General features: G+C 40.2%; 1 protein-coding gene across 3 annotated transcripts in view; it reads right to left on the bottom strand.

Moving 5' to 3' along the window:
* Positions 1-13,260: 13,260 nt before the first annotated feature.
* Positions 13,261-16,783, bottom strand: part of YTHDC2 (YTH N6-methyladenosine RNA binding protein C2) — a 67,319-nt gene continuing 63,796 nt past the window's right edge. For 2 of the 3 annotated variants that reach the window (XM_061624231.1, XM_061624242.1), the window contains exons 29-31: positions 16,003-16,185; positions 15,551-15,653; positions 13,261-15,085 (exon numbers count right to left, since the gene is read on the bottom strand). In XM_061624231.1, the coding sequence (XP_061480215.1) occupies positions 15,573-15,653; positions 16,003-16,185 (264 nt within the window). In that variant the 3' untranslated portion in view covers positions 13,261-15,085; positions 15,551-15,572. Of the gene's footprint in view, positions 15,086-15,550; positions 15,654-16,002; positions 16,186-16,783 lie in introns of those variants that run through there. The other variant, XR_009762306.1, reaches the window with a different exon arrangement.

The following is a 16,783-nucleotide window of genomic DNA, read 5'->3' as shown; positions in this document are numbered from 1 at the left end:
CTTGTCCTCCTCGATCTTTCAGCGGCTTTTGATACTGTTGACCACAGTATCCTTTTACATCGCCTGGAGGGATTGGGAATAGGAGGCACTGTACTATGCTGGTTCCATTCCTTTCTCTCCGATAGGCATCAACAGGTAGCATTGGGGGAGGAGGTTTCAGACCCTTGGCCTCTCAATTGTGGTGTGCCACAGGGCTCTATCCTCTCTCCCATGCTATTTAATATCTATATGAAGCCGCTGGGGACAATCATTAGGAGATTTGGGCTGCAGTGTCACCAATATGCGGATGACACTCAGCTCTATCTCTCGTTTAAATCTTCGCCAGAGTTGGCTGTGGAGACCATGTCCAAGTGCCTGGAATCCGTGAGTGGATGGATGGGAAGGAACAGGTTGAAGTTGAATCCCGATAAGACTGAGGTGCTGCTTGTGGGAGACAAGGGAAGGTTGGGAGATGTTGACCTGATGTTCAATGGGGTAAAATTGCCCCTAAAGGACCAGGTCCGCAGCCTTGGGGTTGTTCTTGATTCCAGGCTGTCCATGGAGGCTCAGATTTCGGCAGTGAGCCGGGCAGCCTGGTATAAATTACACCTCATTCGTAGGCTGAAACCCTACCTCCCTGTTCATCAGCTCCCACTGGTAGTACATGCCCTGGTCACCTCTCGTTTAGACTACTGCAATGCGCTCTACGTGGGGTTACCCTTGAAAACGGCCTGGAAATTACAACTTATACAAAATGCTGCGGCTCGACTACTTACAAATTGTCACCGCCGGGAACACATCACTCCAGTGTTATTCGATCTACACTGGCTTCCAGTTATTTTCCGGGCTCAATTCAAGGTGTTGGTACTAACCTTTAAATCCCTACACGGTTTTGGACCAGTTTACCTGATGGAGCGCCTCCAGCGTCACCAATTATGCCGCCCGACAAGATCAGCCACTCAGGGCCTTCTCTCAGTCCCACCAACTAAAACAGCTAGGTTGGTGGGGACTAGAGAGAGGGCATTTTCAGTGGCGGCCCCCACTCTCTGGAACTCCCTCCCGTACGATCTTCGGCATGCCCCTTCCCTGAATGTATTCCGCAAAGCCTTGAAGACCTGGCTTTTCAGACAGGCCTTTGGGACTTCCGGGGAGGATTAATTGTCAGGACTAACTGCCTATTACTCTGAACTGTTATCATTCCTATTTATAGTTTCCTTGTTATATTGTATTTTATGTGTATTTTATTGTGCTGCATTTAATGCAACTGATTTGTACGTCGCCTAGAGTGGCCATTGGCCAGATAGGCGACACATAAATTATTATTATTATTAAATTATTATTATTTATTAAAATATAAGGCAACTCTTGCATTTAAAAAGAACCAGGCACTTAAAGAGGAATGGAATAACCTTATTTGTGCATCCAGGTCAAAAAACTCAGAAAGTTTTTGGTCTATTATTTCGAAGGGTTTTAGACCACTCTCCTTAGCTACGTATACTATCCCTTCACAGACCTGGGAACGTCACTTCAAGACCTTATACCAGCGCGAATGCTCTAACAACTTAATCTCCTTTTTGTCATTCGATCCTCTTATGCTTCCTTTTTTTTTCAATTAATTTTTATTCAAATTTTCAAAATCAAGACAATACAAAAAGAAAAACACAAATTAAAACTAATACAATAAAAAGAAACAAAAAAAACTATTGACTTCCGATTTGTCGTAGTTCAGCTATAGGTCTATAATATATAACAAACCTGTCTCTTGATAAATTATAAAATCACCTTCCTCCAGCAGTTATCTTAGTTGGTATCAAATCTCATTAACATCATATCATTTTATTCTTCTACAAAAAGTCAAAGAGAAGTTTCCAATCCTTGAGATATATGTCCATCAATTTTTTTCTAGATAGACATGTCAATTAATCCAACTCTTCAAGTCTATTAAATCCAGTAATTTCAAATCGCTCTTCTTCCTTTATCCGTGTTGATTCCATCTTCCATCTTCCATCTTTACGCACCCAATAATCTTGCTGTCATAGTCATATAATAAGAGTCTGATAGGGATTTCCTTCATCACAAATATTTTCTTGCCATCATTTCCGAACGTATCACTGAAGTATTGTTGCAGAACCGCATCTCTGTTCCTCTTTTTTACAGAATGCACTACCACATCTCTTGAAGGGTTTTTCATTGTCACAAAACAGGAATTAATTCTGTAAACTTTCTCCATTTCAAGTTCCATCAAATCCTTCCAGTCCATGAATTTTTTCGAACCGATGATATCTTTATCTCCAATCTCTTCACCAATTCCTTCAGGGACAGCGCTGAATTCCAAACAGTAATATTTGTCTCCAGGATCCATCACAGCCAGGAAATCCAAATCTTTTTCCAAGGCCATATTTAATCCAATCTCCAGGGCTTGAACCTTCCCTTTAATTTTTCTTTCATCCTTTTTTAATTTTCCAAATTTATCTTTGTTCTCCTTTCTCATAGAATCCTGAATTTCTTTCAGCTCCTGTCTCATTTCGCCAAATTCACTTATCATCACTTGTCTGTTATGTCTGAGTTCTTGTTTTGTTAACTTAATCTCATTCATTATTTTCTGAAACATATCTAAAGAGAAAGTCCCTTCTTGTACATCCATGATCTCAACCACCTTCTTGATTGTCATTCTTAAAACCAAAAAAAAAACACAATCCCTTCAATTTCCAATGTCCCAAGCAAAGAACAGTTTATTTCTTTATACAGTTACAAAGGAGTTAATCTTTCAAGCCAGCTGACGTCACCCTCTAGACAAGACGAACTGCCTTATCTCTTGTATGTCCAAAAGTGCCAAAACAACTTTAATTCACAGCATCCAAATAATTAGTAGCAGGAAGAATGAGCAGATTCGTCAAAAAAAAAAAAGTAAACCGGAAAAAATAGTCCCAGACATATATTACTCAAAAGTCTTATAAATAAAAAAAAAAATTCTCTTTAAATTAGAAACCCCTCAGCCGTTTGTAATCTTTATAATGCTGAATTCCATGCCAGCTTTTTGCAATAAAAATAAAGATAAACTATTTCTATTTTCTTCCCCTTAGCTCCGTGAATAAAAGAGAAAGCTATGACTCACCCAGGGTTTCTTAATTGCTGGTTCTTTGACAAATCTCTTTAGCTGTATTGATAACAAAATAATGAGAAAAGACAGGAGAATGCTTGCCTGTTAATCCATTTTTCTTTGAAGAAAAAAAAAGTCTCACTTAATCAGTTGAGCTGGTTGAAAATCCTAGCTCCATCCGAGCTGCTGGAAGACCTTCTTTCGCAGAATTCCAGCCTCCAACAAACACAACAAAGCTCTGTGGAAAATCTCTACGTTTCTTCCTTATCCGGAAGAAATTTTCCCCAGTCAAAAAGCCCTTCTGACTGGTTTTAAAACTGAAAAAGTTTCCACCAAGACGGGAGCCCGTCCCAGAGGCAGCACAGGCGGAGCGATCCTCCTGGGAAGTCAGATCCCCTTATGCTTCCTGTATGGTCCCCTGTTAATCAATCCGAAATAAGGGAATTGATTGCAGGGTTAAAAAAAGGTAAAGCACCAGGCCCAGACAATATTCCTGCCGAGCTCCTTCAAAATTTCCAAGATTGGTGGGCCCCACTATTAGCCAAGCTGTTTACTAGATTCAATGAATCGGGACATTTCCCGACATCCTGGCAAGAAGCAATAGTTATTCTCATCTTCAAAAAAGGGAACAGACAAGATCCCTCCAACTATCGTCCTATTAGTCTTTTATCAATAATAGGAAAACTCTATGCTTCTTATTTGAAAATAAAACTCCAGTCCTGGATGGATGATCAAAACATCCTTGGCATAGAACAAGCAGGATTTAGAAAAGGTTTTTCAGCTATAGACCACTGTCTTGTTTTACACCACTTAGCTGCAAAATATAGTAAACATAAGGGTATTGGTTTGCATGTCGCCTTTATTGATTTAAGGGCCGCATTCGACTCTATACCCCGTGACAAACTCTGGCTCAAATTATCTAAAACTTCCATCGATAAAAGACTTTTTTTTCCTGATCTATCAATTACATCAACATACATCCCTTCGAGTCTGCTGTGGTAAGGATGGTGGTTTAACAAACCCCATCCCTACGTTTACAGGGGTGAGACAAGGCTGCATCTTGAAGCTGTCCTCTCTATTTTGTTACGCCGTCTTCTAGGGGTCCCAAGATACTCACCATCAGCGGCACTCAGGCTCGAATGTGGGCTTCCTTCAATGGAATGCCAGGCTTGGTTAATGACTGTCAATTATTGGGTGAAAATATCATCTAACACTCCACCGGGCCTCCTATCTCTATATTGGAAAGATACCTGCCCCTCCATTTGGAATAAAAAAATAGAATTAAAATTGTTAAGAATGGGTCTGTCCAAAGAATATTTAGTCCTCCACTCACCAAAAGAAGCATTAATCTCAATTCGATCCCGCCTTAAGGATATTGATTTCCAGAACTCAATTATCATGGCTACAAAAACATGCTCTCCCCTGCATTTAAAATTAACTTTTGAATTTGGTAAGTTTGCTCCTTACTTGTCTTTCCTTACTACTCCCAAATTACGTCTAGCTTTCTCCAAAGCTAGGTTTAACTCTTTCAACTCTGCGATTCTTGAAGGGAGGTTCAGGGAGGTTCCTTACGAACATCGTATTTGTCCCTGTGGATTGGATAAGATTGAAACCCTCCTCCACTGTTTTCTCGATTGTCCCTTATATTCCCAGACTCGAAACAAATTTCTTAAACCCTTATTGATGAATCCACAGTACAAATACAAACCTCCCGATGCCATGCTTGCTTTTATTCTCTCTGGCTCAGATAAAGGAATTACCATTCAAGTTGCCAAGTTTGTTTATGTGGCCCAGATAACACGCGCTTCCATCGAATGCCGACAATCTGCATTGTTCTACTCAAACTGAGTTCTGTATAATCCTTATGTATGACAGATTTTATTTTTTAACCTGTCTGTAATGTATTTTTATGTGCCTTTGCATATGGGTCTTTGACCGCAATCAATAAATAGAGGTTGCAGAAGGTAAAAGGGGAAAGTCTAAGGGGTTACTATGGGGGGGAGCTTGGTAACGGTTGGCTAGCAAAGTGAGCAGGGGCAGCAGCCCCTTGTTATGTTATATTGCAGAAGTGATATAAGGATGCCTGAAAATGTACTTCCAGTCTTTGGCATTTAAGTGTTAGTCTAATTATTCTTTGATATATCATACCTCCGTGCCTGGCTAGATAAGTAAACAAACTGCTTACAAAGATATTTGGTTAGCTCATCACCAGTTCTTCAACCACAGGTGATTTCACAACTGATTTAATATCCTCCAGGCTGGATTACTGTAATGTGCTTATGTGGGGCTGTCTGTGAGGCTGGTCCAGAAGCTGCAGTTGGTTCACAATGCAGCAGTGCGACTGCTCACTGGGGCAGGGTATCAACATGTCATTCCGCTGCTGAAAGAATTGCACTGGCTGCCCATTAGCTATCAAGCTAAGTTCAAGGTTCTGGTTTAGATGTACAAAGTCCTATATAGCTTGGGACCAGGATACCTGAAAGATCGACTTACCCCTTATATACCCAGTTGATCACTATGTGCTACAGGTGAGGGCCTCCTGCAGATACCATCTTATCAGAAGGTCCATTCTGCACAACATAGGAAGCAAACCTTTAGTGTAGTGGCACCTACCGTTTGCAATTTCCTCCCCTTTAATATTAGACAGACACCATCTCTTTTTGGCGCCTACTGAAGACTTTCCTCTTTCACCAAGCCTTTTAAGTAGAAACCTTAAGTCGGCGTCTGTGTTGAAATTGCTTTTTAAGATGTTTTAAAAGTTTTTTAAACAAAGATGTGTTTAAATATGTTTTGTTTTAATATATTTTAAAGTCTTTAATATATTATATAGCATATATATAATATATACATAAAACTGTAGAAAGTTGAGCTTTCAAGAACTGGCCATTGGTTAAATCTGAAGTCTACATGGACAATTAAGGAATTCAATCTGTGAACATTAAGCATGAGATTAACTGGACCTTTTGGGTATCGCACCTCCTTAGTTTGTTTTGGCCTAATGCTTTCTGAGGTAGTAAACCAATACCACTTCAAGGTTGTGGCTAAGCACTAACAGGAATGAATGTTCCTCCAAATGAAACATCAAAACTCTACTTGATTGCAGGTTCTTGCCTAGTTTTCCATGTGCTAGAATTATTTTTTACCCCCTTTTATGGCAGGAAAGTGGAGGAGAGGGAAAACAGATAAGGGCAGCCAGGTGACACCTTTATGCATCTTTGGGGGTAACAGGTGGCTCCTGAAGCCTACAGCTTAGGGCTACAGGGCCTGGGGGCAGGATATAGGCCGCCTTTGGGGCTAACTTGTTTCATCTGCCCAGAGCTTTGGGGACCCGGGGATGGTGATGTAGGAAGGCCTCCCTACTCACCTTCAGGGTGTGGTGGGGGTCAGGCTGGGCAAAATGGGTTGCTTCTGCCCCAGCAAGGATTGGTTGATCTAATAGGCTTGGCCTAACTTGCACACACCGCCCCACACTTATAATCCCCCTCTGCAGATTTTACTTCAATGTTAAGATTTTAATAAAGTGGCCCATTAGTGTCTGCATCTCATTTGACCTTCCATAGGGTGGACTTAGGACCAAAGTACTCTTCTATTTTTCATTTCTTTAAAGGAAGGCAGGGAGTTGCTCATTTTTTCAGACCTGCAACATAGGCTGTTTTTCTAATCAAACAATTGCCCCTTAGAGATGCAGTTTTCCCCATAAGGGAAAAATACAGCCCTCACAGAGCCATCTTTTTAAAATAATATATTTTATAATAAAGGTGGGGCAAGATGAGCTGTCCAATGTGCTGAAATTGTGTAACTGAACTGGCACAGATGTTTATAAATTGCTCTATGTAAAGTAGCTAGAAAGACCAAGTCCATCCATGGATATGGTCACCACTGCCCAGCAGTGTTTTTTTTTCCCTAGTGATCATGTGAATAGCCACCAGGAAGTGACAGCTGTATCCACAGATGCACTAAGACAAATTTGCTCTATGCTGCTGCTCTATACTGTAAATTGCTTAAACACTGGAACCTTACCTTTAGGACTGAAAACATGGTATCTTGTTAACTAAAGGAAGGGCAGTGCCTTAGAATGCTGTGTTCACTTTATTTCCTGTTATTGCAATTGAAGTTTTTCTTTATGATCCTATAATCAAATAGTCTTATTGCTTCAAATTCTATTTGGTGTGCATTGTCATCCAACAGAATCCTAAATTTGGCTTACACTACTATGCTATGATGAGAGACAGTGTGGTATAGTGGTTAAGGTGTTGGACTACGGCCTGGGAGACCAGGGTTCGAATCTCCACATAGCCATGAAGATCACTGGGTGACCTTGGGCCAGTCACTGCCTCTCAGCCTCATGAAAACCCTGTTCATAGGGTCTCCATAAGTTGGAATCAAATTTACATTTTTACTATGCTATGAGGTGCAGTTATGAAAACACTGGGCACAATCTAGACAAAACTGAGCACCTCTATGTCCTACTGATTTTGGTGGGAGCAAATGAAGCAAATTTTCAACTTCCCTATTGAAACCAATGGCCACAAAAGTATTTAAACTGTGTCTTGGTTGTACATAGTCTTTTTGGAATCAGGTGGACAGAATTGATACACTTAAGGTTGAATATGGCAAGGACGTGTACATTCCTTGCTAGATTCCCAAATACTGCATAGTTAGTATGTTCTCAAGCCACAGGTCAGTGGTAGGACCTGTACCTTGAATCCAGAACATCCCTGGATCAATGACTGCCACTTTCCAGGGTTGGCGAAGACTGAAAACATGGAGAGTCATTGCTTGTCATTGTAGACAGTAATACCAAGCTAGATGAACCAATGGTATAAACTGGTATTCAAACAAAGGTTTCTCCAGAATATTTATATAGTTCAAACCCATGATAGCCCTTTAAGAAAGCTAATAGCTTAGTAGCTATCCCACCAGCACCTGAAGCAAGGCAGGTGATGACCAGAGACAGATTCTTTTCAGAGGTGTTGCCCTGACTTAAGAATTCTCTCTGCAGGATGGTTTGCCTGACATCAAGTTTGATAACATTTTGGTGGCAGGTACACCCCTTTATATTTTCCCAGGCCTTTTACATTTGTTATTTTAATTCTGCTCTTTGCTAGGTAGTAGTAGGATTGTTAGTTTTTTGCTTTTCTATGTGCAGCAAATCATGCTTTAAGCCAGTGGTTCCCAACCTGGGGGCCGGGACCCCCAGGGGGGCCGTGAAATAATCCAGAGGGGGTCTTGAACAGTAAAGAAATGAATTTATTATTTTTTAAAAAAAGTCTTCACTCCTTCTACTCTGTCTGCTTTCCACTGCCACTGAAGATGACACCTCCCCCTTGCTCCAAACGAGAGGGGAGGCCTTTTGCTGAAGTGCCAGAGCGTCTTTCAGGCGCACTAAGGGCAGGCATCTGCCTATAAAATACATGGCAGATGCCAAAGGAAGCTGAGGGTGGAGCTTCCAGGAAGAAGAGGGGATTACTATCACTGATTCCCGTCTCCTTGCACTGCTGCTACTAGCAACGCCCTTACTTAGAATGAGAGGAGAGGGCTTTTTGTGAAGGAAAAAGAAGCAAGGCTGCACAGAAAGGCTGCTTTCTCCCTTCCTTCCTGGCAGCCAGCCTGCCTCCCTGGGGGGAGGGGGTCACAAAAAAGTTTCAGCTTATAAAGGGGGTCCCGTGCTCATAAAGGTTGGGAACCACTGCTTTAAGCCACAAGATTCCTCTGAATTAAAAAGTAGGGTAGCAAAGTGTAAAAATAAGGAGCAGCAACAAACAAAACTAAGATAGAAGAAAGCAGACAAAGGATGGAGCTCTACTTATTATGGCAAGAGCAAGACTTTGCAGGGAGGAGCAGGCTTGATTTATGTTACAGTTGAAAACATTGCTGAGTAAAAGACAATATCTGCTCCCTATTTTTCACTCTGTGTGGACTACCCCACACTGACAGGGCTCCTGCAAGAGGGGGCTGTAATGTGTTACATTCCTCCAGGCTTAAAATATATAGGCCCATATACAGGTCCATCTTCCACATTCTTCTTGCCCTCATGATGGGCGTTTTGCTAATTATATATTTGTGGTCGGTGGACCATTAATAAATTATGTTCAAATTCATATAAGCATCATTTGTGCCAGGGAACATACCAAATAACCATGGAAACAGACTGAAATAGGTAGTTCCTTTTTTAAAAAGGGTATTCCCCATTTTAAAAATTATGCAATAGTACCACCTAGCACAATACTATTTTCTGCAGCCCATCAAGAGCAAAATTGCTGCTTTTTTAAAAGGAAGGCTCATATATATATATTCTTAGTTCTGATAGCATGGCAAACTAGAAAAGATTCCTTGAACTTAGATCATATCTGCACATCTTAATTTAGCAGAATATTTGTGTGGGCTCATAAGGTTTCCCCCCCACACACACAAAGGAGGAAAGTCTAGTTTTACTGTGGTAGAGGTTTTGTCCTTTATCTTTAGCTCGTCAATTATAGTGTTCCAGAGTCACAGGCAGCAATCCTAAATATGCTTAGTTAATCCCATTTAGCTTAATGAACCTTTCTTGTGTACATATGTGCATAATGCTGGCTCCATGCTGCCTGACTGAATACAGTATATAATGGAAACCACTCCCCAAAACAGAAAGAGAAGGAAACGTTTTACTCAGCAGAAAAGTAATTCTCTGGAGCCTCAGGAAACCATCAAGTGGGTATTGTCTTCCTCTCCTGTTGCTTCAGGTAGGAAAGACTTGGCACTCCAAAGGACTCTCACCTTACAGTTCGCTGTCTGGTCAAGCTTGAAAGTATTACACTTATAACTAGGGTTGCCAGGTTCAATCCCTGAGACTGATCCTGTATCTTTAGGAGAAAAGAAAGTCAGCCAAGTGCAGGTGTTCTTGCAACCCTGTAATGGGAAAGATCACCAGGTGGAATTCTCCCTTCCACCTCCACAACTTTTAAAGACACGGAAGACCTCTTGGAGGCTGGGCCTGGCAACCAAGAGGTCTTTTGTATCTTTAAAAGTTGTGCAGGGAGGAGGGAGAATTCCACCTTGTTTTTCCCATTACAGGGTTGCAAGAACACCTGCACTTGGCTGACTTTCTCTTCTCCTAAAGATACAGGATCAGTCTCAGGGATTGAACCTGGCAACCCTACTTCTAACACTAACAACTTCATGACTCAAATAACATTGCATTCGCTGAAGGCAACATGAAACATGAACTTGCAAATTACTAAGTCAGTTCCCTGACCTTTCAACCTCCCATCATTTTCCTTGTGTTGTTCTTCTTCATGTTACATCCCAGGGGGCCTTGGATGTGTCCTGGTGCCCCCAAAGAAATACCTTTCTGGTAAGTAAAATGGTTCCTTCTCCAGCGGGCACCACGACACCCCCAAGTGGGATGTTCCAAAGCTGACCTTGTGTGGGTAGGTACATGCCCCTTAATGATCCAGAGCACCTGCTAAGGAACTCACTTTGTTGGGCTGGTGACCAGTTGGCATTACTGTCTCTAGTAGTTTTCCATGAAGCCTGCAAGTGTGAAGACGTAACTGTGGTTAAGGGGGAGTTATGTCTATGCTCTGTCTGGGAACGGACTGCCAGGGTCGTTGCTATGGTAGCCATCTGATAGCGACTGGGGAAAGTTCTAACAGAGTCTATGTGTTGTGCTCTTCTGAATTATGCCTCTGAGCTGAGAGGCTGTCTTTTGTGTTCATCTATGGAGAGAGATGTACCAGAAGGGGGGTGACTGAAGAATCTCTACATGTATTTACTCTTAAGCCTCTGGCCTTAATGTCTTAATAAAGACTCTTAACATGCTCTGAAGACGTTTTCTTGCTCAACTTAACTCCAACGTAATGTATGCTGTTTCACACAACAACGCACACAAGCCAACACACTTTCCCATGGCTGCCTCCGCAGATGTGTAAATCTTATCCTGCTTGATAAACATATCTGGGTTTGGCCAAGTGGATGCCCAACAAACCTCTTGTAGAGGAACATTTGTTGAATGTGCTGCATAAGCAGCTGCAATTGTGCATAGTAAGCCCTGCCAAGGGTTAATTTGTTCCAGCGACTGTAATATGGGCTCCTGTTGGGAGGAAGGGCGGGATATAAATCAAATAATAAATAAAACAATAAAATATTGATCGCCCTGGGACCTGGTGGCAAAAGGCAGGTAATGAACTGAGTATCAGCACCATTCCAAAAGTTCTTTAGCTAATGAACTGAAAACTCTGGGAAAATAATAGTAAATGTGTCATTGCAGAAGATGATAGCAAATATGTGGTGGCATAGGATATGGCTGAAGCCTCACAGAAACCTTAAGAAAAAAACAAGCTCATCTATATTCTATTTATTTGTTATTTAATAACTATTGTTAAGGTTATGCTGTAGGGGACCCTTCAAACTCCTCAAGAATTGATAAGACAGACGTAATTATTCATTCCTTCAGTTATATTAAGGACTGCAACTGTCCAGAAGAGCAAACTTGGGCTACGTGCTGCTACTCTTGAAAAATACTTCCAAATAAAAATATAAAAAACAGTAGGGAAAGATTTGGGATTCTAAATAAGGATATAAGCCAGCCAGACTGAAGAGCAGGGTGAAAACAGTACTGATCAAGGCAGGCAGGAAAATAAACTGACACTCTGTGGGAGAGGCTAAGATGAGAGTCCTGTGGGGTGTTAACTCTTTCCTGTCTCAAACAACAGGAGAGGAAGACAATACTCACTTTGGGGTGTCCTGGTGCCCACTGGAGAACCTAAATCATCCCATTTCATCTGACTTCTGTGTCATCCAATAGCTTAAAAGACCATACTGATCCTTTACCACCAAATCAGATTGTTATAATATATTCCCAAATATTGACACCCGAAGGGCAGGGAATTATTGCATAATTGTTATTTAGAAATTTATCAGCACATTATAGAACTCTCCAAAGGATCCTCCTTTTGAATGCAAAATTAGAGAAGACCAGGCAAAAGTGTCAACAGAATTCCGCAAAGAATTCAGAGATATCCCAAAACTGGCTGCAAATGCTGTTGTAGTGAAGGAATGTTATATACTTAATGGATTATGTTTTGAAGACAAATAGGCTTCCTGAATGTGGAATACTGCTATAACAAAGGTATTTATATTTCAGTTTCCAGTTTTAAAGTTCTCTCCTTGTTGATAGGAGGGGGGAGCTTTGCATTACTTTCAAGAGAAGATGCCACCTGCCATTAAAACTAGGGGCATTTCCAGAATGGCTTCCTGGAATAAAAACAAGTATGTTTTCCTGCATGAGAAGACTCAAGGTTTTGGTTATGACTGTTTGCAAACTACTTTTGAGGCAGGACTTTTCAGTTTTCAAATCTGAAAGAAAAAAACTATTTTCAGCAGGGAGGGGAGTTCCATGAATGCAAAGAAGAAAGACTCCCTGGGGATGTTCAATGCCAGCCCCCACACCCAGACAAATATTAAAAAATCAGACATACCATGAAATGAAGGCAGCCACGGCAAGATTATTAACTGAACAGAGGAAAGGAGTATGCTAACTGCCATCTAGGTCAGAGATGTTTCACTTAGGTTCCCACTAAAAATACCTAGGAATGAGGACCTGCCTGCACCTCCTTCTGCAGCTCTTCAAAATAGATTAAGCTTCTGCTAGTTTCACCACCACTAGAAAACTCTGCTAGCTCCACTACCTAGGCCTGAACATGTTTGTTAGGATATTACTCTGTATTATCTTACCTTCTCACTCTTTACCACCCACCCACCGAGCAATCTGTTTATACACTATTTTTCAGACTAACTTCCCAAAGTAGTTAAGAAAGAAATATTAAAACAAGCATAAATTAAAAACTATATAAATAAAACAGCAAAGACCAGCCACAAGGACAAAAACTATTGAAAACTAGATCTCTTCTCCCCTCAGGGCAAGATAGTTTTTGAGGAGTCCCATGGTGGTGGTGATTAAAGAGGGAACAGTCACGTCATTTGGAATATTGGGAGCTATGTGATAGGCAGCTCCACAGGGTTTTCTGTCTTCACTCTCTCCTCCCCCCAGGGCAATTCCTGAGTAGCCCCTAGTGGTGACTGGGAGAGGCCCTGTATGTTTACCCATAAGTCCCCTTGCAAAAAAAGTTTATTCGATTTCAAGAAGTATATGAACTTCACTAAACAGGATTAATAGACCTGTTTGCACGTAAGCTTTATTTAAGGGGGAGAATTTACATACACCCAATTATGTTGACATTACATTTTCAAATAATTTATTATTACTTTGTGCTTCAGAAACAACCAACCTATAGCAAAAAGCATATAATCGATCACATTCCTTCATACCTTAGAACAGCTGCATCTGAATTCTGATCTTGAAGACATTTAGAGGAAACAGGCAAGACAGGACTCTTGCTAATTTCTGTGTTAAGCTGCATTAGTTTACTGCACTGTTTATCCATGATGTTTGCAGAACAACTAGAACAGAGCAATTGTTGCTATATACAAACTGATGATGAATGCAATTTAACAATCCGAGGTAAAGAGCCAGTCCTAGGTTGATGTAGCACTCAGGTAACAGGTGACCCTCTACTGTACAAATTACTCCAAAACACCATGCAACTAAAAACAAAACAACTTTATTCTAAAGACACCTTGTTTTATTTATTTATTTATTTATTTATTTATTTATTTATTTATTTATTTATTTAATTTCATTCCAACTTAAAACTTGTAAACTAGTAAATGGCTAACATCAGTTAGTGAAAGTTAACAAGAAAATGCTTCACAGATACAGAGGAATCCATGCTCAGAAATCACAAATGAGTCAGTCTATACATGAAAATATAAAAAAACATTTAATACTGAAATGCAAAAGCCAACAAATTCAAATCCTAAATCTTCATTAAAATGCTAACATAGTGTTCATCTGAGTGTTCACTTCTCCCCACTTGTACTGAGGTGATCTATTGTAGTTTATGCTTTTTCATTAGTGGTTTGTAGCAAAGAATTGGCATTTTTTTAAAACAAATATTAACTTAAAAGACTACCCAATAATTAAACAGTTGCCTCCTAAACTATTCCTATTCAAATGTTCTGTGGAAAAACACAGTATCCTGTCTCCTCCCAGTTCAATGTGATATTTCTCCTTTCTTCTTCGTGTTTTGTAGTTTGAGATATGTTGGCCAAATCACAGATAGCAAAGACAGTGGGGTTGTATAAGTGAAGTACAACATATCAGGAGGAACCTATTTTAAAAAATCAAAGAAATCCTCAGAAATTCCCTCCTAAGAAATACAGAGGAAGTGAAAAACAAAAATAAAGACTACACTAGAAGAAATGTATAGGCAATTTTGGTAAGGAGAAAAAATATGCTGGTGATTGTTTAGAGAGGAAGACTAACAAAAATAAAATGGCCCATTCCTTCAAAACTGAAGAGGCTGTTCCTGATCTACCTGCTACTGTCAATTAAAAATCCATGCCTATTTCTGCAAGTGCATAATGGACAAAGAATATGGTTGTAATTAAAACACCCCAAAGCCAGCTTTCTAACAAACTGCATTCATTATGTTACAATTTTAAATGGAATTAATCTGAGGGGAGGATGGTTTCACAATAATGTGTCTACTCAGTGTTTTACTGCAGTAGCAGAAGCAGTTCACATGCCTTTTAACTTTGAAGGCATACCTGCATATTTTCTCTAGAGCTTGTCTGAACAGGATTCTATTGAGGTAAGTATTACTCATTGTTCCCAGACCTGTTTCTTCTTCTAAAATATATATTAAATTACAACACTGTGCAAAGTTCACCAGTGGTTTCAGTCTGCTTTGATATCCTAACATCTGAAATTTCAAAGTGAAGCAAAAAGAACAAATTTCTCAATGAAAGTAAGAGCAGCCCGCAGTTTCCTTCAGTGTAGAACACAGCATCAAATCTAGTCTGTGCTAGGGAAGTGCCACTGAATTCCTTCAGCCCATTTCACTCTGGTATTTCTTTCTATAGATGTGTTGGTGATTTGAGCAGACTATTTCACAGGAGGTGCAACTGTGGAGGAGAATGACAAAGTCTTTATTCCCAAAACAAAAGCTTCTACTTAAAAGCTTCTTCTGGCAAACAACAATGCAGTTTTCTCAAGTGTCCACTATGTACATTAAGTTTGTTTTAGAAGAGCATTTTAGAGCAAATGAAATTGCTACACTGGCCTGGCAAATAGATTAGGAGGAGGGGTCACCAATCTTCTGCTTCACTAGCCTGCTCTATTGATCCTCCCTCTACAGCTGCTGCCATAATGTGATATTACAGCTCTACTTCTCCCATGTCTAGCCTTCAAGTCTAGTGACATGAGTGGAGCTACCCATTATTACATTCATTACCACTTTGGGGGCTGCTACTACTTTCCCTCAAGCTATATCTTAATCCAAAAGAATTGCACAAAAAAATTAAATGATTAACAGGAGAAGAAAATCCTCAAACAAATTTGTCGACATGCTATCAGGAGAGAGTATATACCTCAAAATTTGCCATCATATTTTCAATCAGCTGTGTTTCTTTCTCCTAACGGAATACGGTCCCATAGCTGTAGCAACTGTTCACCAACTTGAGGTTCCAGTTCCTACTCCAGAGAGAATAGAATAAAGACTTGTTGAGGTGCTGAAGTTATAGGCCAGATTATAAAAACCCTTAATACTTATAACAGTTATAGGCCAGGTTATAAAAAGCAGACCACTACATGAAAATGGAAAACAGCCTTATTAAGGGCTGTCTTCATTACAAAGCCCAAGACATGTTCTCCCTCACTCTAAAAGGAAATTTCTTACATCTTGATATTTTCAATAGTGAGATAAAACTGTCCAATATTAGTTTTAAAAACTGAACTATGTCAAGATATTCTTGACAATGAAGGAAACCAAGACATTTTGTCTTGTTCATATCCTTGTACTCAGGTTGTAAAACCAGCATACCTGGCCATCTCGACTTATTTGTACTTTCTTGTTGTCATTCCAAGGGTTGAGCAAGTGATGAGCAAATTGAAAAGGAAGACTTTCTTTCCGGATCCATTCCACTTTGAATACTCCCCCTAGGCCAGTAGAACCCCAATCCTGACTCTTCTCACGTCCGATCTCTGAAGACATTCGAGCAAACCCCTATAACACATTAAAAAGATTAGAAATCTAAATGATATCAAATTATGAATTGTTCTTGTACATTTAATGCATCAGGTGGTATCTATGGTCCCAACTGCACTATATATTTAAAGCAGTATTACACCAGTCCTGGTCACTGTGGTGTGTTAAGGGTGCTGAGAGTTGTTAGAAGTTTCCTACTCTCTTCACAGAGCTACAATTCCCAGAGCGGTTTAACAATCAACCCCTCTTCCCAGAGAATAGGAGTCTCCCAACAGCTCTCAGCAACCTTAACTATAGTTCCTAGGAGTCTTTGGGGAAAGCCATTCTGTTTAAAGTGGGATGATACTACAGATGGGGCCTAAGTCAGAATAGACCCATTGGAATCAATTAACTTGTCCATTGATTTCAATAGATCTACCCCAAGTATGGCTTAGTTGGTTAGGTTTATGGGGTAGTTTTCTATCCTGACTTCCAATATATCATGGGATATTAGAATTGTCCCCAACAAAGCCATAGGTGTTGTGTCAGAAGAGGATCATTTTAATCTGCTTCTCTGACTAGTTTTTGCTTGAAAAACCTCGTAGGACATTTCTTAAGCTCAACACATCAATTATTA

The sequence above is a fragment of the Rhineura floridana genome, chromosome 1 (assembly GCF_030035675.1).
Source record: "Rhineura floridana isolate rRhiFlo1 chromosome 1, rRhiFlo1.hap2, whole genome shotgun sequence".
Lineage (NCBI taxonomy): Eukaryota > Metazoa > Chordata > Lepidosauria > Squamata > Rhineuridae > Rhineura > Rhineura floridana.
The sequence above is the reverse complement of the archived record's forward strand: the minus strand, read 5'-3'. Positions and strand labels throughout refer to the sequence as shown.